The 24,500-nt window shown below is 41.8% G+C and overlaps 1 protein-coding gene across 1 annotated transcript in view; it reads left to right on the top strand.

The window, feature by feature from the left end:
• Positions 1–13,080: 13,080 nt before the first annotated feature.
• The window catches only part of tsnax.S (translin-associated factor X S homeolog), a 44,933-nt gene continuing 33,513 nt past the window's right edge, over positions 13,081–24,500 (top strand). The window contains 3 exon segments of the mRNA NM_001086293.2: positions 13,081–13,136; positions 22,100–22,207; positions 22,695–22,809. Coding sequence (NP_001079762.1) covers positions 13,124–13,136; positions 22,100–22,207; positions 22,695–22,809 — 236 coding nt within the window. The 5' untranslated portion in view covers positions 13,081–13,123.

Below are 24,500 nucleotides of genomic sequence, written 5' to 3'. Positions count from 1 at the left end.
ATTATAGTTTTCCATTTTCTTCCATGTCTTTCGGGTTTTGTTTGCCGTTCTAAAGAAGTAAGTTAGTAACATAGTAAGTTAGGTTGAAACAAGACAGATGTCCATCAAGTTCAACCTTTTAACTATTTTATTATTTATTTTTTATTATTAATTTTTGAAGTTTTAACAAACTTTTCTTCTTTATAGGGTTGGAGAGGTCGGTGGAAGAAGAGAGAAAGAAGAAGAGGTTGGAGTACTGGCATCTGACAGTTAAAGCATGTTAGTAGTTTGCATTATTCGACATGACTGAAGAAATTTCCTTGTTGTTGATGTCGCTATATGCCTATCTAAGCACAGGCATTTGGTCAAAATATATATATTATGTTTCAAAAGTACCCGCACTCTTACGTAGTCCAGTGGTGGGTGCTTGGTCAAAGCTTAGCATACAAAGTTCAAATTGGACCAGCACTCCGATTATTTTTTCAAACTAATTTTATTAAATCATCACTCATGTTTTCCAACTTTTCGGGCCCCATTGGGGCCTTCATCAAGGATAAGGTGCAAGTGATACAAAAGTGATATATATATATACACAGTTTCCTTTAAAAAAGGGCGTCATAGACAGCTTAATTGTGTAATTGGTGCAGACATTTCCAATGAGTAAGTTAAAAAGACATTATGTGGTTTCTCTACTAGATGTCGCTATGTGACCTAGTGATATATCAATGTGAACACTGAGGGGCGCATTTACTAAGGGTCGAATATCGAGGGTTAATTAACCCTCGATATTCGACTGGCGAATTGAAATCCTTCGAATATCGAAGTCGAAGGATTTACCGCAATTCGTTCGATCGAACGAAAAATCGTTAGATTCGAAGGATTTTAATCCATCGATCGAATGATTTTTGTTCAACCAAAAAATACTTAGGAAGCCTATGGGCACCTGCCCCATAGGCTAACATTGACTTCGGTAGGTTTTAGGTGGCGAACTAGGGGGTCGAAGTTTTTTTTAAAGAGACAGTACTTCGACTAGCGAATGGTCGAATAGTCAAACGATTTTTAGTTCGAATCGTTCGAACTTCGAAGTTTTTTTATTCTATTCCTTCACTCAAACTAAGTAAATGGGCCCAAAAGTCCGTAAGTGATAGATACAAAATTTAAACAAAAAGTATTTAGATACAAAAAATGCCTCAATACAAGAAAGTTCATTGCTTACTCTGTTTCCAAGAAGTGGCAGATCCACAATGTCATACCCTAAAAATGAAAAAAGGTCTCCATTTACCTTTTGTAAACACTATTTAAATGTGCAAAATTAAATTATTTGGGGGTACATAGTTAATTCTCTGCCTATAGGAACTTAGGGAAAAACTCACTTCTAAGTTAGGAAGCAGTTCAATACCAATTGGCCATTTAATCCCCCTGGGCGCTACACAGTCCAGCTCGTGAATCTAGAATGCCTCTCTTTTCAATAGTTACATAGTTAAATTGGGTTGAAAAAAGACAAAGTCCATCAAGTTCAACCCCTCCAAATGAAAACCCAGCATCCATACACACACCCCTCCCTACTTTTAATTAAATTCTATATACCCATACCTATACTATAGAGCTTAGTATCACAATAGCCTTTGATATTATGTCTTTCCAAAAAATCATCCAAGCCATTCTTAAAGGCATTAACTGAATCAGCCATCACAACATTACCCGGCAGTGCATTCCACAACCTCACTGTCCTGACTGAAGAACCCCCTACGTTGCTTCAAATGAAAGTTCTTTTCTTCTAGTCTAAAGGGGTGGCCTCTGGTTACGGTGATCCACTTTATGGGTAAAAAGGGGATTGAATCCCCCTCTCGCTCTTTTGGGGATTTGTTCAATCGGCATACATTTAAATGTAGCTGGACTGTGTTTGGCCTCAGCCCAATGCTTTGCCACAAGTTGTTGAGAAATGTCTTGTTTTTGTGTTTGCTCTTTTCTGATCTTTCAGGGTCTAGGGCTGCTCTTATACTAGACCTATGCATAGCAATCCGCTCTTTCAGTTGTCTGATGGTTTTACCACAGTATATAAGACCACAAGGGCATTTGATAATGTATATTACCATAGAGGTCTCGCATTTCATTCTCTGGCGGTTGTTGTGTTTTTTACCTGTATTCAGGTATGTAAAATAGGGATTCTGTATCAAGGTTCGACACATGACACAACCCATACATTTATACACACCTGGCATCTCTGTCAGGTAGTGTTGTACTTTAGGTTTTGAGTATTTGCTGGCTGGGTCTGATGTACTTAAAATCTCTCTTAGATGTCTCCCTCTCTTGTAACTGAACTTAGGTTTTACAGGTAATTTTTTGGATATTAACTCGTCAGTACTTACAATGGGCCAATGTTTGATTATACTACCTTTATCTAACATGCTGCTTGGACCATATTGACTAACATAATAAAGATCCTTTTTTCACTTCTATTTCTGTCCTTGTCTATATTTGTCTGCTCAATCAATATTTCATCTCGTTTAAGTGAAAGTGCCCACCTTTTAGTGTCCAACAAGAGTTTTTCTGGGTACCTCATCGCCTGAAATTTCTTATACATATTGGTTAGATCTTCCTCTCTCTTGGTACTGTCACTATCTATTCTTATCACACTCAACATCTGCAACCTAGGCAATGAATTTAGCAGATGTCTGGGGTGGTTGCTGTTGTAATGCACCAAAGTGCCCTTGTCCTTATAGATTTTCACATCCAAAAAATCTATACTACCCACATTGTATTTAGCTGTAAATGTTATAGGACTCTCCAATAGGTTCAAATGCTCCACAAATTTCTCCAGATCACCCACAAGGCCTGTCCATAAGAAGAACACATCATCGATATACCTTGTATAGCATGCCCCATGGTTTCTGTATGACGGATGACTTAAAATGTTATCATATTCAAATGTATGCATATATGCATTTGCATATGCTGGGGCCACCTTTGACCCCATCGCATTGTCAGTGCACTGTACATAGTAATTTGTCTCAAATAAAATAGTTTTTATACAGAATAAATCTGAGTAATGTGAGCATGAATTTTATTGGTGGTCCCTTGTACAATGCATTATTGGTGACCAATTCACGCACCGCTTCTATACCTGTCTCATGTGGGATCCAGGTATAGAGGCTCTGTACGTCCATCATCACCAATGTGATCTGTTCCATTTCCAAATTTATACTTTGTATCATTCTTAAAAATTCATTAGTGTCCTGCAAATACCCATAAATGTTTTGTATACATGGTTGCAGCACTGAGTCCACAAATGACGCTATGCCTTCAACCTCAACAACTTGTGGCAAAGCATTGGGCTAAATACTTTCTGTATCTTTTTTTGTATCCATTTTGTATCTATCACTTATGGACTAAGTGTTCACATTGATATATCACTAGGTCACATAGCGACATCTAGTGAAGAAACCACATAATGTCTTTTTAACTTACTCATTGGAAATGTCTGCACCAATTACACAATTAAGCTGTCTATGACGTCATTTTGGCGCCCTTTTTGAAAGGAAACTGATCTTTGGTTTCCTATTATCCAAGGTTGAGTTTCCTATTGTCCAAGGTTGAGTTGGTAGTATGTATGTTCGTATAGCTGGAAACGTTCTACTTCGGTCTTTATTTCTCTGTATATCGCGAGGGTGGTCTTTCTCTAATTCTTTGCTATTAGGCTCCTACTTGCTAGTAGTAGTTGTGTTAGTACATCTCCAACATAAGCTGGACGAGCTAGGGAAGGCTTTGTGTATCTTTTCTGGGGTCATGTACCATCTATACATTATTTTAATGGTCAGTTCATGATGGTTAAGTGCTCAATAGTATTTAGCTGTTTGTAAAAAATGTTGACTCCATACATCTGGTATTGGTAAATGTCTTTTTCCTATGCCGGTGGAGTTTTGTCAGCACTATTTTGTAATAGTAGGTTATAGATAGTCCAGGTTCCTTTTTCCTTATGGGAGTCCAGCACTTAGTTTCGAATCTTGTTGGTTGATGTACTCTGTTCCATTTGTTTGTGTGTAAATAATGTCGTATCCTTATATATGTATATAGCTGTGCGCTTGGGAGGTTGTACTTGTTTTGCAAATTGGAGGTTTTTAGTCTGTCCTGGTCATAAAGACCACCTAGCTTTGTTATGCCCATTTTCGCCATTGGTTTATTTTTAAGTTTGGAATCGCTTCTTCCAAGATGTTGATTGGCATGAATGGGGTCGGAGGATTGGAGAGGTTCCAATTGTATTTGGTTGTATACCATGTCTGTAAAGTGTCTCGTATAGGTTGAGGCATAGTGTTCACCATTATACGGTGGTGTTTGTCCATAGACAATATGTGTGCTATGGCCGTGTGCCTGAAGTGGGTTTTGTAAATCCAGTTTTCCATGTCCACCCATTTCTTGGTTCCTGAGGGTAGGTGCCAGTCAGCCATTTGATCTAGGATGGTGGCCTTGTAATACCTTTGTAGGTTAGGGCATGCCAGCCTAGCTTTTTGTTTGGTAGCGTACATAATGTCTTGTGAGATTATTGGTTTCTTTTGATTCCATATGAAGGCTTATAGTAATTTTTGGATTTGTGTAGCAGAATGGGTAGTGCCCGAAAAACCTTTTAACTATTTTAACCTGCCTCACTGCTAGTTGATCCAGAGGAAGGCAAAAAGAAAACATTTGAAGCCTCTCTAATTTGCCTCAGAGGGGGAAAAATTCCTTCCTGACTCCAAAATGGCAATCGGACTAGTCCCTGAATTAACAACCCTCAAGCACCTCTTCACCTGTGTAAACAACCCCAGCTTGGTCAGTTTTTCTTTATAACTGAGACATTCCATTACGACGTCCAGATTTCTGGTGAGGATGCAAAGACCTGGGACTAGGACAGCAACATTTCAAGTGGCAGCATGCCAGAAAGTGGGCAGGTGCTAGGAACTGGCAGCCTAGGGCCGCTTATTAATGAAATCCAGGCCTATCCATTACTAGCTTAGTTGCCCTTTTTTGGATCCTCTCCAATTCAATAATATCCCCTGGATACCAAAGCTGTTCAGCATATTCTAGATGGGCCTTTCCAGCTCTGTACAGTGGAAGATTAACCCCCTGCTCCTGGGAATCTATGACCCCTTTTGATACAGCTCAAGAACTTATTTGCCCCTGCAGCTGCTGACTGGCATTGCATAGTACAGCAAAGTTTTTGTATCTACAAGGACTCCAATGTCCTTTTTCATTATGGATTTGCCTAGTGCAGTTCCTTCAAGTGTACAATTGGCTTACATATTTTTACATCCCAATGGCATGTTTAGGGTAAATACAGCAAGAAAGCCACAAGTTTCAGTCTATCATCATTGCCACATCAATGTTCCATTTCCTGCTGTAAACATTTAACTGTTTCAAATAAAACTGTCCACTCTACTCTCCATACTGTTATACAGTATCTTTTCCTTTATATCATGCCCTCTTGTACTTTTCTGGCCTATCCTCTTATTGTCTTTCTTTTCTTCTATCCACTAGCAAGTTTGTGCTTCATTCTTTTCTTTAAAGTTTTCCTCTTTTAATTCTGCATTCCTTGTATAGCACTTAATCTATTCCCCTTTTAATGTTTCTAACCACTTGCCTTTTAACTCTACTCCTCCCTTCTTACGTTTCCAGTTGTGTGTCCCTACCTATTTTCCAGCTTATGCTTGTTAGATTTAAGGGGTTGTTCACCTTTGAGATAACTTTTAGTATGATACAAAGTGTGAAATTCTGATTTGCAATTGGTTTTCATTTTTTATTATTGAAGGGTTTTGAGTTATTTAGCTTTTTATTCAGAGACTCTTCAATTTGCATTTTAAGCAATCTGGTAACTAGGGCCCAAGTTACCATAGCAACCATGCATTGATTTGAATAAAAGACTGGAGAGAGGACAGGAGAAAGAGCATGCGCAGTGCAGATTTAGTCGTAAACTTCTTTATTCTGCAACCTGCATCTCTTACACAGAGCGTGTCGGCGAACCCATAACAGAGAAGAGAACTGAGAGACAAACATGTTATGTAATAAAGATAAATTACCAAAAAAAAATTTTGGGTGCACACATGCCTGGATCTGCAAGCATCTAGACCAGGGGTGTCTTAAATCTTTGCGGCGAGGGCCAGATCTGGTGAGGTGAAAATGTGTGGGGGCCAACCATTTAGCCCGACATTCTTTGAACCATTAACACCATTTAAACAAGGAATCGCATAGCCGTAATATTTTGGGCACATTAGTAAAATGATCTGCCACTCGGTCTATACTGCTGCCTGTGTGCTGAAGGTGTTAGACGCGTACTGGCACGTAGTGACGTGCCACTCTCACATACTTCTTTACTTTACTGTACTGGCACATCACTACTTCTATTACACCTTCAGCGCTAAAGAAGTATGCGAGAGTGGCGCGTCGCTACGTGCCAATACGTGTCTATTGCTAACACCTTCAGCACACAGGCAGCAGTATAGACCAAGTGGCAGGTCATTTCACTAATGTGCCCAAATATTACTGCTACAGCTACGAGATTCCTGATCGCACTATGCTGGTGGGTCACATTATTATTAATTTCATGATGGATGCTGAGGGCTTGATGGCAGGCCTTTGTGAATGTAGCCTAGGGGCCCCACATGTCATAAATCTAACACTGTTAGTTGGAAGCGATGGGATCAAAGCTGGTGTCCGTTAGTGGGTGTGGATCTGTCTATACTAACACTCTTGCTTGTATTCTTGCTTTTGCCAGCAGCTCTCTTACGGCTCTAGGCAACCAGAGTACTGCTGAAGTAGATAAAGCAGTGGGCATAGGGCAAAGAGGAGCTAGGCAGAAGTGAGGTGGTGCTTACAAAAGTGAAATCTTGGTAGGCAACAAATGGGCAGGACGGGTCTGACACTGCAGCTCTGTGCTTGGCCACCACTACTGATGTGGGAGGGATGCTACACTGAGAACTTTCAACAGGTAAGATTTGTTGCCAGGAAGGGGAGGAGTACGTCGCCATCTTGGGCAAGGACAGAAATTCTGGTACTCTTAGTGTGCATGTGCCTGGAGGCAAAAACCTTAGACTCAAAAGGAGTCAGAGCTAGGGTTGCCACCTGTCTGTTTTTTACCTGGGCAGCTGTTTTTAGAGAGAAAACTGAACAGGGCTTTGCATTAGTTGCAGAACTACCAGGGGTGCAGGGGGTTTCAATTACACCCAGGCCAGCAACCCTTCTAGGCCTGCCAGCATTTTGTGCACACACGAATCTGCCACGAAGATCATTTCTGCATGGGGTGGGGGATCCTGGCTGCAAAGCCTTTACCTGGGCCCCACACCATATACAGTCATATGAAAAAGTTTGGGAACCCCTCTTAATTCTTTAGAGTTCTCTTTATCCTTGGATGCGCTTTCAGAGTAGCAACTTCCTTTTAATATATAACATGCCTTATGGAAACAGTATTTCAGCAGTGACATAACGTTTTTTGGATTAACACAAAATATGCAATATGCATCATAACAAAATTAGACAGGTGCATACATTTGGGCACCCCAACAGAGATATTACATCAATACTTAGTTGAGCCTCCTTTTTTAAACAGCCTCTAGACGCCTCCTATAGCCTTTGATGAGTGTCTGGATTCTGGATGGCAGTATTTTTGATCATTCGTCCTTACAACATCACTCAAGTTCAGTTAAATTTGATGGCTGCCGAGCATGGACTGCCTGCTTCAAATTATCCCATAGATTTTCAATGATATTCAAGTCAGGGGACTGTGACAGTCATTCCAGAATATTTTACTTCTCCCTCTGCATAAATGCCGTTGTAGATTCCAAAGTGTGTTAGGGTCAGTCTTGTTGGAATATCCAACTCCTGCCTAACTTCAACTTTGTGACTGATGCTTGAACATTATCCTGAATTTGTTGATATTGGGTTGAATTCATCCGACCTTCAATTTTAACAAGGGCCCCAGTCCCTGAACTAGCCACACAGCCCCACAGCATGAGGGATCCTCCACCAAATTTGACAGTAGGTAGCAGGTGTTTTTCTTGGAATGCAGTGTTCTTCCGCCATGCAAAACGCTTTTTGTTATGACCAAATTAAATTTTTGTCTCACCAGTCCCAAGCACTTTGTTCCATACAACAAGTGACTCTGTTTGTGGCATAAGTGAAAGGGCTTCTTTCTCATCACACTGCCACACAGATGTTCTTTGAGCAAATTGCGCTAAATTGTAGAATGATATACAGATACACCATCTGCAGCAAGATGTTTTTGTAGGTCTTTGGAGGTGATCTTTGGGATGTCTGTAAACATTCTCACAATCCTCTGCATATGCTGCTCCTGTAGTTTTTCTTGGCCTGCCAGACTTGGGATTTACAGCAACTGTGCCTTTGGCCTTCCATTCCCTAATTACATTCCTTAAGGTGGCCATAGACGCACAGATAATATCATACGAAAACATTTTCGTACGATATTTAGTGCATGTATGGTGGGAAAAGAGCCAACCGATATTGGCAGAAGACTTGGATATCGGCCGGCTCGTTGATCAGGCTGGATGGAAAATTTTGAAGGCATCCAAACATCGTCCATTGTAAGTGTTATATAATCAGATACAGGTAGAATTCTATTTTTTCTACCTGTATATCTGATGATTCAGCTCTACACATGTATATTGAAACGAACGGTCTTTCTTGGAAAGATCTTTTCCAAGAAAGATTGTAATTGTTACGTCTATGGCCACCTTTACAGTTGAAGCTGACAGTTTAAACTTCTGAGATAGCTTTTTGCAGCCGTCCCCTAAACTGTGATACTGAACAATCTTTGTTTTCAGATCTTTTGAGAATTGCTTTGAGGATCCCATGCAGTCACTCTTCAGAGGAGGGTCAAACAGAAACACAACTTGCAATTGGCCACCTTAAATACCTTGTCTCATAATTGGACACACCTACCTCTGAAGTTCAAGGTTTAACAAGCTAATCCAACCAATTTGGTGTTGCCAGTAATCAGTATTGAGTGGTTACATGCATTCAAATTGGAACACAGAGGGAGCATAGGGCAGGCAGGGCACACAGAGGAGCATAGGGCAGGCAGGGCATGGAACACGCAGAGAGCAGACAGGGCATGGAACACGCAGGGAGCAGAGGGCAGGCAGGGCACACAGAGGGAGCATAGGGCAGGCAGGGCATGGAACACGCAGGGAGCAGAGGGACAGGAAGGGCATGAAACAGAGGGAGCATAGGGCAGGCAGGGCATGGAACACAGACGGAGCAGAGGGCAGACAGGGCACAGAGAGGGAGCATAGGGCAGGCAGGGCATGGGACACGCAGGGAGCAGAGGGATAGGAAGGGCACACAGAGGGAGCATAGGGCAGGCAGTACATGGAACACGCAAGGAGCAGAGGGCACACAGAGGGAGCAAAGGGCAGGCAGGGCATGGACACAGAGGGACAGGAAGGGCACAGGTAATTATATAAATTGTTGGGTGGTCCCTTACTCCAAAGGTGTCTAGCTTCTGCACAACAGAGTGTTTCTCATAACTTGGTACACCTTTCTCCTATTTTAGATTGAAAACTACTTACATGAAATTGGATCGAATATATCTTAAGGGTACGACTATGATACTTTTTACTCTATTTATATATTACTAATTTATAACTATACGGTTTGAGACTCTGTTATATTTATATAAATGTGTCAGACTAGTGAAACTTTTTATATGACAATCTTTGTACTATTTATTGTAACTATTTATCAAACATGGTCCTTTATAGATACATTGTATATTAGTGGTGCTAATTCTCTGTACTTTCGGCGTAGGCCACAAGTTGGCAGTACTCTGCTGTGTAATGTTTTAATATGCAAATTTGCACATCTGGCCAATTGGGGGAGCTGACGAACTTGTTGGTGTGTAGAGTTAATAAATTGTTTGGGTGAATTCACAATGTAACTAGCACCTGATGAAGGATATGTTTATCCAAAACATGGTGCAATTGAATAAATACACAGAATTTGATGTGGCTCTCCAGGGTTAATTTTTTATTTTGATCTTGGACAGGAAGGGCACAAAGAGGGAGCATATGGAAGGCAGGGCATGGAACACACAGGGAGCATAGGGCAGGCAGGGCATGGAACACATAGGGACAGAGGGACAGGAAGGGCACACAGAGGGAGCATAGGGCAGGCAGGGCACACAGAGACAGCATAGGGCAGGCAGGGCATGGAACACACAGGGAGCATAGGGCAGGCAGGGCACAGAGAGGGGAGCATAGGGCAGGCAGGGCATGGAACACGCAGGGAGCAGAGGGACAGGAAGGGCACACAGAGGGAGCATAGGGCAGGCAGGGCACACAGAGGGAGCATAGGGCAGGCAGGGCACACAGAGGGAGCATAGGGCATGGAACACACAGGGAGCATAGGGCAGGCAGGGCACAGAGAGGGAGCATAGGGCAGGCAGGGCATGGAACACGCAGGAAGCAGAGGGACAGGAAGGGCACACAGAGGGAGCATACGGCAGGCATGGCACACAGAGGGAGCATACGGCAGGCATGGCACACAGAGACAGCATAGGGCAGGCAGGGCATGGAACACGCAGGGAGCAGAGGGCAGACAGGGCACACAGAGGATGAATAGGGTAGGCAGGGTACAGAGAGGGAGCAGAGGGCAGGCATGGAATACAGAGGGAGCATAGGGCAGGCAGGGCACACAGGGAGAATAGGGTAGGCAGGGCACACAGAGGGAGCATAGTGCAGGCAGGGCACACAGAGGGAGCATAGTGCAGGCAGGGCACACAGAGGGAGCATAGTGCAGGCAGGGCACACAGAGGGAGCATAGGGTAGGTAGGGCACACAGAGGGAGCATAGTGTAGGTAGGGCACACCAGAGAGAGCATAGGGCAGGGAACACAGAGGGAGCATACGGCAGGCAGGGCATGGAACATGCAGGGAGTAGAGGGCAGGCAGGACATGGAACACGCAGGGAGCAGAGGGCAGGCAGTGCACAGAGAGGGAGCATAGGGCAGGCAGGGCACAGAGGGCAGGCAGGGCATGGAACACGCAGGGAGCAGAGGGACAGGAAGTGCACAGAGAGGGAGCATAGGGCAGGCAGGGCATGGAACACACAGGGAGCAGAGGGCAGGCAGGGCACCGAGAGGGAGCATAGGGCAGGCAAGGCATGGAACACGCAGGGAGCAGAGGGACAGGAACGGCACACAGAGGGAGCATAGGGCAGGCAGGGCATGGAACACGCAGGGAGCAGAGGGACAGGAAGTGCACAGATTGGGAGCATAGGGCAGGCAGGGCATGGAACACGCAGGGAGCAGAGGGACAGGAAGTGCACAGAGAGGGAGCATAGGGCAGGCATGGCATGGAATACGCAGGGAGCAGAGGGCAGGCAGGGCACAGATAGGGAGCATAGGGCAGGCAGGGCACAGATGGCAGGCAGGGCATGGAACACGCAGGGACCAGAGGGACAGGAAGGGCACACAGAGGGAGCATAGGGCAGGCAGGGCATGGAACACGTAGGGAGCAGAGGGCAGGCAGGGCACAGAGAGGGAGCATAAGACAGGCAGGGCATGGAACACGCAGGAAGCAGAGGGACAGGAAGGGCACACAGAGGTAGCATAGGGCAGGCAGGGCATGGAACACTCACGGAGCAGGCAGGGCACACAGAGGGACAGGCAGGGCACAGAAAGGGAGCATAGGGCAGGCAGGGAATGAACACAGAGGGAGCAGAGGGACAGGAAGGGCACACAGAGGGAGCAGAGGGGCAGGAAGGGCACACAGAGGGAGCATAGGGCAGGCAGGGCATGGAATACGCAGGGATCAGAGGGCAGGCAGGGCATGGAACACGCAGGGAGCATAGGGCAGGCAGGGCATGGAACACGCAGGAAGCAGAGGGACAGGAAGGGCACACAGAGTGAGCATAGGGGCAGGCAGGGCATGGAACACTCAGGGAGCAGGCAGGGCACACAGAGGGACAGGCAGGGCACACAGAGGGAGTATAGGGCAGGCAGGGCATGGAACACGCAGGGAGCAGAGGGACAGGAAGGGCACACAGAGGGAGCATAGGGCAGGCAGGGCACACAGAGGGAGCATAGGGCAGGCAGGGCATGGAACACGCAGAGGGCAGGCAGGGCACAGATAGGGAGCATAGGGTAGGCAGGGCACAGAGATGGAGCATAGGGCAGGCAGGGCATGGAATACGCAAGGAGCAGAGGGACAGGAAGGGCACAGACAGGGAGCAGAGGGCAGGCAGGGCATGGAACACGCAGGAAGCAGAGGGACAAGAAGTGCACAGAAAGGGAGCATAGGGCAGGCAGGGCATGGAACACGCAGGGAGCATAGGGCAGGCAGGGCACACAGAGGGAGCATAGGGCAGGCAGGGCATGGAACACAGAGGGACAGGAAGGGCACAGAGAGCGGTAGCAGATGGCAGGCAGGGCATGGAACACGCAGGGAGCATAGGGCAGGCAGGGCATAGAGAGGGCGCAGAGGGCAGGCAGGGCATGGAGAGGGAGCATAGGGCAGGCAGGGCATGGAACACGCAGGGAGCAGAGGGACAGGAAGGGCACACAGAGGGAGCATAGTGCAGGCAGGGCACACACCTGAAAAGGTCAGTGTACACAAAAAGTCACCACCCCCTTAAAAAAAAAAAAAGCACACGCCTCAAAACGTAGCATCCATACACCAAAAAATAAAAACATTTCATATATAAGTAGGCTCCAATAACACCTTAAATTAAGGGCACACACCATACAGAGACCACATCCAGCAACAGCAAATGCCCCAGGCTGATGCAACAGGAGATCCGTTTTGCACAAATACAGATGTATTCCACCAATATATAAGTCTGCCACAAGAAATGATAATGCCACGCAATACTCAGTTAGAAGAGCTTGTCGCACTGGATGCGTTCAGTGAGGCGTTCTTTTGCATGCATCCACGAGTACCCACTAAGCTGGACTAACGTGCATTCTGTTTATATACCTTGAAGAACGACCGAATAGGCCCTAAATGTCCTAAAAAAATTTGAAGAATGCGCGTATAGAAGGCGCCGTGTCACGTGTTGTTAGAGACGTCACCAGGCTTAGCGTCACGTGTTTAGCTTAGAGTCAATTGTTCGTGACGTCACCCGAGGCCGTTTAGCATCTTGGAACTAGCAGCTACCTTAAAATGTCTGCTAAAGGTAAATCAATATTAATTATATGCTGAAATCTTTATGGCATGCTTATGTTTTTGGGAACATTCTAAATAGCGAATAGCTAGTCTGTTGCATAAAGGAACAATAAGGAGGTTTCTATTTTTCTTATGTTTCAAGTGTCGCCAGCTGCCCCTGAATGTTCCTGTTCATTGAATCATTAAGTCCCAAATATAAGCGAAACCTAATTTTTTGAATACTGCTTTGTAGCATAATTACAGTAGTACAACCATCTAACTGAATGTCTCCTTATTTAAAGGATACTGTTGTGCAGAATAATGTAGTAGTCGGTAATGAATTATTATATATATATATATATATCATCATATATATGCTATATATTCATCATACAAATGTTATTCTCCATTGCAGTGACCTAGTCAGGTCATTATTTATATTAAGGCTCCCGAGGGCATGTGCCTAGGTTGGCACGGTTTCGGGGTGCTTATTTTTTTCTTTCTTTTTTTTTTTTTTTTTTAAAAAAATCCCCCCACCCTCCTCCACGGATTTCTTGGGAAATCCTTTAATGGAGGTGAGGGGTAGGGGGGGCCGAGGTAGCATTTGGAATTGGCATCACGTGCACTACGCATGAACTTATTATGCCCAATGTAAAGGCGTGTTTAGGTCCGATGCCTAGGGCAGCATCGGACCTAAATACAGTCCTGCCTAGAGTCCTGTGCAGAACCAATTTTTGAGACCAGAGCCTGTAGCCTGCGACCCGAACTGCAAGCATACCTCTCAACATTTTGGAAATAAAAAGAGGGACAAAAAGTTGACGCGCGCAGTGTGGAGATTTTTTTTGGCCATGCCCCCTAATTACCATGTTCATTTTACAAAATTTGGCAGATTAGGGAAGTGTTTTTTTTTACAGTTTTTCTAATGAAGGTAATTTGCCCTTTAAGCTGTAAAGATGGCCATAGATTCAAAGATACGATCGTTCGAATCCTCGAACGATCAGACTTTCCCATCTCCCGACCTGCCACTAACCATTCAGATCAAATAAAGTAGAACAGATCAGCCAATTTTCTGCCCCTGACAGCAATCATACGAAAGTTATGTCCGACAGTATAACTTCTCCCAAGAGACCTGTTATCTTATATTGTTACAATTACTTATTTGCTTATCTCAAAATTGTTACAAAAGTATCTTATCTGCAGCTGTGGCTGTTCTGAGCTCTCTGCCAAAAGCCAATTAAGTTAGAAACATTGTTTCTTTTTGCTGCCTGTTCAGTGCAGAGAAAATCTGGACTTTCAAGTAAAAATGAGGGACTGCGGGTTGAGCTGTCAAAAGAGGGACTGTCCCTCTAAAAACGGGACAGTTGGGAGGTTATGCGCAACCATATTTACCCACTTGGATCTGCCAACCACCATTAAAGGAATTGTTCAGTATAAAATAAAAAATGGCTAAATAGATAGGCTGCGCAGAATAAAAAAAAAATTTCAATATAGTAAGTTAGCCAAAAATGTAATCTATAAAGACTGGAGTGACTGGATGTGTGACATAATAGCCAGAATACTACTTCCTGCTTTGCCGCTCTCTTGGTTTCCAGGCAGTAACCAATCAGCTGCCTGCTGAAGGGGAACTATCGCAAAAATGAAAATTTAATATAAGCATCATACTGAAATAAGAAACTTTCTAAATACAATCCATTAAAAATTCTCTACAGTTAATACTCAAGCTTATCTTCATAGTTACATAGTTAAATTGGGTTGAAAAAAGACAAAGTCCATCAAGTTCAACCCCTCCAAATGAAAACCCAGCATCCATACACATACCCCTCCCTACTTTTAATTAAATTCTATATACCCATACCTATACTAACTATAGAGCTTAGTATCACAATAGCCTTTGATATTATGTCTGTCCAAAAAATCATCCAAGCTATTCTTAAAGGCATTCACTGAATCAGCCATCACAACATCACCCGGCAGTGCATTCCACAACCTCACTGTCCTGACTGTGAAGAACCCCCTACGTTGCTTCAAATGAAAGTTCTTTTCTTCTAGTCTAAAGAGGTGGCCTCTGGTACGGTGATCCACTTTATGGGTAAAAAGGTCCCCTGCTATTTGTCTATAATGTCCTCTAATGTACTTGTAAAGTGTAATCATGTCCCCTCGCAAGCGCCTTTTTTCCAGAGAAAACAACCCCAACCTTGACAGTCTACCCACATAATTTAAGTCTTCCATCCCTCTAACCAATTTAGTTGCACGTCTCTGCACTCTCTCCAGCTCATTTATATCCCTCTTAAGGACTGGAGTCCAAAACTGCACTGCATACTCCAGATGAGGCCTTACCAGGGACCTATAAAGAGGCATAATTATGTTTTCATCTCTTGAGTTAATGCCCTTTTTAATGCAAGACAGAACTTTATTTGCTTTAGTAGCCACAGAATGACACTGCCCAGAATTAGACAACGTGTTATCTACAAAGACCCCTAGATCCTTCTAATTTAAGGAAACTCCCAACACACTGCCATTTAGTGTATAACTTGCATTTATATTATTTTTGCCAAAGTGCATAACCTTGCATTTATCAACATTGAACCTCATTTTCCAGTTTGCTGCCCAGTTTTCCAATTTAGACAAATCACTCTGCAAAGTGGCAGCATCCTGCATGGAACCTATAGTTCTGCACAATTTAGTATCATCTGCAAAAATAGAAACAGTACTTTCAATGCCCACCTCCAGGTCATTAATAAACAAGTTGAAAAGCAAGGGACCTAGTAAAGAGCCCTGCGGTACTCCACTAACAACACTGGTCCAATTAGAAAATGTTCCATTTACCACCACTCTTTGTAGTCTATCTTTTAGCCAGTTCTCTATCCAGGTACAAATACTATGTTCCAGGCCAACATTCCTTAATTTAATCAGTAACCTTTTGTGTGGCACTGTATCAAATGCTTTAGCAAAGTCTAAGTAAATCACATCCACTGCCATCCCAGAATCGAGGTCTCTACTTACCTTCTCATAAAAAGAAATTAAGTTAGTCTGGCAAGATCTATTACGCAAAAAACCATGCTGGCACAAACTCATAGTATTATGATTTGCTATGAAGTCCAGTATCTTATCCTTTATTAGCCCTTCGAAAAGCTTTCCTATCACTGACGTCAGACTAACTGGCCTATAGTTTTGAGGCTGAGAATGGGATCCTTTTTTGAATAGAGGCACCACATTAGCAATTCGCCAGTCTCTCGGCACTATGCCAGATCTCAATGAATCCTGAAAAATTAAGTAAAGAGGTTTGGCAATCACAGAGCTAAGCTCGCTAATTACCCTGGGATGAATACCATCTGGCCCCGGACCTTTGTTAATCTTAACATGTTCTAGTCTCTTTTGAATTTCATCATGTGTGAACCATGCATCATTAGTTGTATTACTAGAATTGGGACTGTTAAGAAGGAAACCTTCACTTACTGGTTCCTCATTTGTGTAGACAGATGAAAAATATGAGTTCAGAATCTGCGCTTTTATTTTGTTTTCATCAACCATCTGACCCCCCTCTGATAGTAAGGGTCCCACCCCTTCCTGCTTACTTTTTTTACTATTAACATATTTAAAAAATAATTTTGGATTTTTTTACTGCTTGCTGCAATATCCTTTTCTATATCAATTTTAGCTTGCCTTATAGCTTCTTTGCATGATTTATTGGCCTCCTTGTACCTTATTAATGTTTTGGCTGTACCAGCTAACTTGAAAGCCTTAAAAGCACGTCTTTTCTTACCCACCTCAACACCAACGCTTCTATTGAACCAAAAAGGTTTTGCTTGGCAATGACGTTCCTTGCTTACAAGTGGAATATACTGACAAGTATATTTATTAAGCAGCATTTTAAAGACTTCCCATTTTTGTTCTGTGTTTAACCCTGTGAAAAGCATTTCCCACTTAATATGTTGCAGAGATGCCCTTATAATGTCAAAGTTTGCACGTCTGAAATTTAGTGTTTTAGTTACTCCCTTATAGAATTGCTTCTGCAACAGAATCTCAAAGGAGACCATATTATGATCACTATTCCCTAAATGCTCACCCACACAAATGTTAGAGATGAGTTCAGTATTGTTAGTTATTACAAGGTCCAAAAGAGAGTTATTCCTGTAGGTTCTTGAACGAGCTGGAATAAAAAGTTGTCATTCAGCATATTTACAGTCCTACTATCTTTTTCTGTCTAAGCAACCCCATTACCCCAGTCAATGTCTGGATAATTGAAGTCACCCATAGCAACAACCTGACACAGCTGTGAAGCCGCTTGTATCTGCAAGAGTAGCTGGGCTTCATACTCGACACTTATACGAGGTGGTTTATAGCATACACCAATGATAATTCTTTTTGTTACCTTTTGCCCAGTCAAAACCTCTACCCAGAGTGATTCTACACCCTCACCAGTGCCAGCTATTGTTATTTCTTTAGCGCATGGCTTTAATTCAGGCTTTACATACAAACACACTCCTCCACCCTTTTTAATCCCTCTGTCCCTCCTAAAAAGGGTGTAACCATTTAAATTCACAATCCAGTCACGTTTCATCCCACCAGGTCTCAGTGATACCAATTATATCATAATTTTTAGAGCATGCAATTAATTCTAGGTCTCCCATTTTACCTGACAAACTCCGTGCATTTGCCAGCATACAGCGGAGGTTACTACTTTTACTTTTGAAATTTGCATTATTTAGTGGAGAATTATATGTTAAGTTAGTATTATTCTGTTTTCCTTGTAACAGAGGGACCTCCTTAGCTGGTAAACTGTATGCCCCCCTCACTCCTCCCCCATGACCCCTTCACTATTCCTCTCTCAGTATCTGTTTCTCTTCATTCTGTCTTCATGCAACAGTTGAGTGTTAGATGAATGATCCAATATATCTTATAGGAGGGGCTCCTTATGCCTAGAAGATGTATTAGAACTCACTCTTTTAACATCACAAGACATCATGTCTCTCTACATGCATAATTTGTGCAAAAGGAAGTTATTTTGTATAATTCATCTGCTAGAAAAGGAAACCCTCGTATAAGATATATTGGATTATTCATATGAACGGGCCCCTACACGGGTCCTCTAATTCCTTTCTTGACTGTAACAGAACAATCTCCCTAGCTTCCACTGCACCATATCCCCCCCCCCCCACTACACTGGCCCCTTCTAGTGGCCTCCTTTCCTCCCCCATGTGCTGCAAGTTTCCCCTTAGAGTCTAGATACTGCCCTGACTCTAGATTCAAAGATGAAAACTTACCAGCATCTCTCACATAAAAATACTGCATGGAACAGCTGCTCCAACACCACATACATTTGACAAAACACACAGGAAGTGCTGTTGCAAACTATAAGTGGGCGGGATAGAAAAATGTAAAAGATATTGTAAAAGGAGTAACATATAGATAATATAACAGATAAGAAATATAGATGAGACCCGAATCTGTATACACACCCAAAAATCCTACCCGCATCCCACAATGTACCCGCAATGTAACCTGCATGTAACCTGGGGTACCCGACCCACTGCAGGACTATACATTGACCCTGAGTAAGATGTAAGCTTGCATAAAGTCTATTTATGGGGCATATTTATTAACGTGATGTTGCCCATGGCAACCAATCAGAACATTTCTTTTGTTTTCTAAATTGTAGGTATAGGCTAGAATCTAATTGCTGATTGGCTGGTATCGGAAACATCAACAGTGATGTTTGTCTCCAATATTATTGTAATAATTTAATAAGTACACCAATAAGTGTCAGTGTAAAATGACCAGTGGTACGGAAGCCAAGGGAACACCCACATTTCTCAGGGAAATCTTTTTTAATAGTTAACATCTTTGCAGTGATAAAACAGTGACACACAATCTGTTTCTGAACTGCAACATTCAGCTTACTGTAACAGGCAGCTAAAAGGTTTAGTATAGCAGAAATATTTGTAGATAAATAACATTGATTGATAGGTGGGTAAATGAATCAAAAAGCACATGTACCTTGTGACAAAGAAAGCAGAATTGGACTAGCTCTAATTTCAACATTAGGACATAATGGTGGTTATGTATTATAAGGTGCAAAGTTTTCTACATTTGTTATTAGTTATAGAAATCAGCAGGTTTTATTTATTGGTTATTGAAACGAGAAAAAGCTAACCTTTGAGGTTGCAACCTCAAGGGTTCGCTTTTCTCGTTTCAATTACCATTTATATCTTTAACCCTGCACACCATCTTACTGTTTCTCTGGGTGGTGCTCCCTAATCTGTATTCATTTTTATTTATTGGTACCCTGTTTAAAAGCAATACAACTAATTTGTTGTTATGGGGTTATGCAACCGTGCCTTTTATGCACACATACTGATATATCTGTGCCCTTTTATATTAAGGGCATGGGCACATGGAGTTGTAGGCTCTGCTGATCTGAGCCTGTGTAGTTTTTCAGGCTGAGAAGTGGATCTGCTCTATGCCCCTGCTCCATTGACCTAAGCAGCCTGTGTGCACACAGAGCAGATTTCAGTCAGGCATATATGATACCTGCAGTGTTAAAAGGTGAAAGACACAAAATCAGCGTGAGCTGAGATCTTTATGGGGACCATTTGTTCTTGCTCTGTTTGAGAGTAAGTGATAATGACACTAAAAAACTACTTTTTAAAATATGAATGTACATTAAAAGTAGGGATGCACTGAATCCAGAATTTGGTTCGGGATTCGGCCGAATCCTTGTGCCTGCCCGAACCGAATCCTAATTTGCATATGTAAATTAGGGGCAGGTAGGGAAATCACATGACTTTTTGTCACAAAAAAAAAATCCACTTTTTTTCTTTTTCTCAACTTAATTTGCATAATTAGGATTCGGTTCAGTATTCGGCTGAATTTTTCAACAAGGATTCAGGGATTCGGCGCATCCCTAATTAAAAGTTACCATTGGTCATGTTGATTGTTTTTTGCTGAGAGGTTTGTTTTGTAAGTAATTGTTAGTTGAAGTTCCTAAACCTGACTGTCCCATCTCAGCCTGTCAGTTAAAGTTTCTATTGCTAACGGACTCCTGCTGCACAAATAAGGCAGCCCCCTCATACAGGAACATGGGGCATCAGACAGGTAATGTAAAAGCATTGTCCAAATACTTTATGGCATAAGTAGTTTTTAAAGGCAATATTATGATAGATGTAAAAAAGAGTTTAATTTCTGGTGTCAGTATCTCATTATTATTATTACTACCATGTATTTATACAACACCAACATATTCCAAAGAGCTGTACAATAAATCAATTTATGCACTGAACATACAGAATTCAATTGGTTACAATAACCAATACTAGAGGTGAAGGGTCATGATCAACAGTACTTAATCTAAAAGGAGAAGGGGTTGAGACACCAGGTATAATTGTTTTTTTTCTGTGCATGATAGAGTTTTAACTTGCATCTGTGAATGCAGCATCACAATGGTGTTTCAAAAATTTGCAAAATGGTTTTGTCACGATTTTTCTTTCTTGGCACATTGTTTCTGCTTTGGGGCTACCAATAAAAATTGGGAGGGCAAAATCACATTCATTTTCACTGCTACACACATGCCCTACATTGTTAGAGAACCTCCTATCCACTAGGCTACAACTGCTTTTTCAATAGAAAAAAAAGCTCCAATGTTGCCAATTTTTGAATTTACCTCTGGTAAACTGGTAATGGTATCTACTACAATGCTTAGTAACTATGTTGCTGTTTAACCAAAAAGTACCATCTATAGTTTAAATATTACTACTTGCTTACAACACAGGCACTAATAAACAAAATCTGAACACCAACAGATATCTGGGTGCTTTGTATCACACATTAAAATAAACCATATATTTATGTGTATGCCCTTATATAGACAGTGGAACAGCTCAGATGCCTCAGATGTGGGTGGAAGGAGTGGGGAAGGATAAAATTACACTTGCGTTTGTTGCATGTTTTTTGGGGGTTTTTTTTGTCCCACATCTTTTTTGTTTTGTCGCACAAAGCGAAATGAGCTGAGTGGCGAATTTTTCCATGAGATTTTAGCCAGTGGCAAAACTGGGAGGTTCACAGCGAATCTTTCTATGGCAACATTTTCCACTCATCACCAATGTGGATCTATCACTCTCTGCTCTTCCAAGATGTCTTGATTGAGACACAAATTTCCTGTAGGTGCCTGGTATGTTGGTACTGTGAAGTGGAAATTTGATTCTATTGTGTGGTTAATGTGTAAAGTAACATTTATATTTTACACTGGTGTTCAAACTAAGTTTATAGTTGTGTGCTTGACTTTGTGTGAAAAATAAAATGTATATAAATATTACACAATATATTGTTTTCCTGCTCTTTTGAGCCCTTTTTTTGTTGGGAATAAGGGAAAACTTACAGCTATGCTATGTCTACTTTAGTATTTATTTTTTTCTTCTACTAAAAAGCTGTTTGATGTTTCTTGTTCTTTAAACGCTATGAGGCATATTTATCAAGGGTCGAATTTTTTATTGAAAAAACTTCGAAATTAGAATTCAAAAAGACCAACCGAAATTGGTTGGTGGAATAGGTCAATTTTTGAACGAATAGGTCCGTATTCAGCCCAATTCGAATTGTACGAATCTAAGGAATAGCACATTCGATCAAATTCGATTCGTAGTTTTCCCCGAAAAAAACTTTGATGTTTTAAAGTCCACCAATTGACTCCAAATAGGCTCTTGGAGTTCCCCCATAGGCTAAAACAACTATTCGGCAGGTTTTAGATGGTGAATGGTCAAAGTTACATTTTTAAAGAGACAGTACATTCAGTACGTTCTAATTTTTTTCAAATTCTAATTGAATTTGGACTATTCCCTAGTCGAAGTACACAAAAAAAAATTGAAATTCGAATTTTATTCATTTGAAAATTCACCTCGACCTTTGATAAATCTGCCCCTATGTAAACAAAATATGTGATTTATATTTACCTTTATTTAACTAGTGAGTGAACGTAACAATTTTTTTATTCTTCTGTTATAGGTTCGGGATCATTTAAAAACCGCAAACCTGATATTTTTCAAAGATCACAAAGAAAAGATGAGAAAGGCAGTGTTCACAGTTCCTCAGCAGTAGTAATGGCCTTTAAAGGTGAGCACTGCAGTTCTTCAAATTTTATATTTGACACAGTAGTCAAGTGCTTACTGAGCAATGACACTTCTAACAAAATCCAAGATGGTGAGCTCCTGGGCACAACTTTGAAAGCCTGAGTCATTAATACTATAGAGATTATAATCCTTTAGGCTGTTGCAGTAAAATTAGTATTGAAAATACAGGATTTCTAGCCATATTTGCTTAAATGGTTTAGTTCTCCTTTAAAGGGGACATATGCCTTCATTTTATACATTGTTGAAATTCATAATATATTGCATATAACCGAAGGTAGCACTATATATAGCATACCTTTCAGATGTACTTTGCTTAAATCCCAGAAAAGTACTTTTTCCTTCTCACTGAATCCCTGTGGTGCCCCTGGCACTTTCCCATTGAGAAAGGTGCTGTGCATTGAGTGTGGATGGGGTGGGCAGATGTGGGGTGTGCATGGTTTAAATTGTAACATATTTCTCTTTTTATTCAGATTTTCAAAGTGAACTGGACGCAAGGCATGATAAATATGAACGACTTGTGAAACTTGGCCGGGATATAACGATTGAGAGCAAAAGGACAATTTTCCTGTTACACAGAATTATGAGGTAGAGTATGTTAATTATGTATTTGAAGTAGGGATTCGGTTCGGGATTCGGCCTTTTTCAGCAGGATTCGGATTCGCCCGAATCCTTCTGCCCGGCCGAACCGAATCCAAATCCTAATTTGCATATGCAAATTAGTGGCGGGGGAAATCACGTGACTTCTTGTCACAAAACCAGGAAGTAAAACATGTTTTCCCTTCCCACCCCTAATTTGCATATGCAAATTAGGATTTGGTTCTGTATTCCGCAGAATCCAAAATAGTGGATTCAGTACATCCCTAATTTGAAGGATCTACGTAGTCCTATAGGAACTGTATATCCAATTCCTTCTTTATATTTCATATTAAAGGGATTCTGTCATGATTTTTATAGTGAAGTTTTTATTTCTAAATTACACTGTTTACACTGCAAATAATTAACTCTACCATGTAACATTTAATTCCCAACCCAGTGTATTTTTTTAGTTGAACTAAATTTCCGACAGGCTATTGTTTCTCCTACTCAATGTAACAGAAGGCGTCACAGTGGGACATGGATTTTTACTAATGAGTGCTGTTCTTGTATCTACAGCAGTGATCCCCAACCAGTAGCTCGCGAGCAACATGTTGCTCTCCAACCCCTTAGATGTTGCTCCCAGTTGCCTCAAAACAGGAGCTTATTTTTGAATTGCTGGCTTGGAGGCAAGTTTTGGTTGCATAAAAACCAGGTGCACTTCCAAATAGAGCCTCAATGTCGGTTGACAATCCACATAGGGGCTACAAAATGGCCAATCATAGCACTTATTTGGCACTCCAAGAACATTTTTCATGCTGGCGTTGCTCCCCAACTCCTTGTACTTCTGAATGTTGCTCATGGGTTCAAAAGGTTGGGGATCCCTGATCTACAGGGAGCTGTTATTTTCCCATTGTTCTGCTGATGGGCTTCTTAGGGGAGGGTGATAGTATTCCAACTTGCAATTAAGCAGTAAAGAGTGACTGAAGTTTATCTGAGTACAAGTCACATTACTGGGGGCACATAGGAAACTGACAATATGTAGCCCCTTATCAGATTTCAAAATTAAATATAAAAAAGATCAGTTTGCTCTTTTGAAAAACGGATTTCAGTGCAGAAGTCTGCTGAAGCAGCACTATTAACTGATGCATTTTGCAAAAAACATGTTTTCCCATGATAGTATCCCTTCAACAATGCTCTTTAATTTCCAGGACTGATTATAAAATGCTGATATGTAATGAGGAGGATCTGAATGAACTATTGTGACATTCTAGATATATTGTATGTTCGACTCAGTTCCTAAGCTCATCTTTACTGCTAAAGGTCTGTAGTTGCCTTGGGCTATAGTACCCCAGAACATAATGATAACAAAATATCATTCTCACTACTTAAGCTTCAGTTCTCCTTTAATTATTATTGAACTTGGGCAGCGGTCTTTAGGAAAAAAGTGGTCATAGGTGGCTTCCCAGAGGTCCCAGTGTAATTGTCTAGAGTTTATCAATAGAAGAAAACATGACGCCTGGAGACAAATGTAGTAATGTTGCTGATCAATGGTCATACAAAAGTCATGAAGTCAGTCAAAGAGAGCTTAAGTGTGGGGGGTCAAGGTCTCCACTTTTTTGGAAAGATAAAGCATGTTTCCCTATATTTGCCATGAGTATCTATTAAAAAGCTTTTAGTTAACCAATATCCAGTTCAATTTA

The sequence above is a fragment of the Xenopus laevis genome, chromosome 5S (assembly GCF_017654675.1).
Source record: "Xenopus laevis strain J_2021 chromosome 5S, Xenopus_laevis_v10.1, whole genome shotgun sequence".
Taxonomy (NCBI): domain Eukaryota; kingdom Metazoa; phylum Chordata; class Amphibia; order Anura; family Pipidae; genus Xenopus; species Xenopus laevis.
This window is presented reverse-complemented; position numbering and strand designations above follow the sequence as displayed.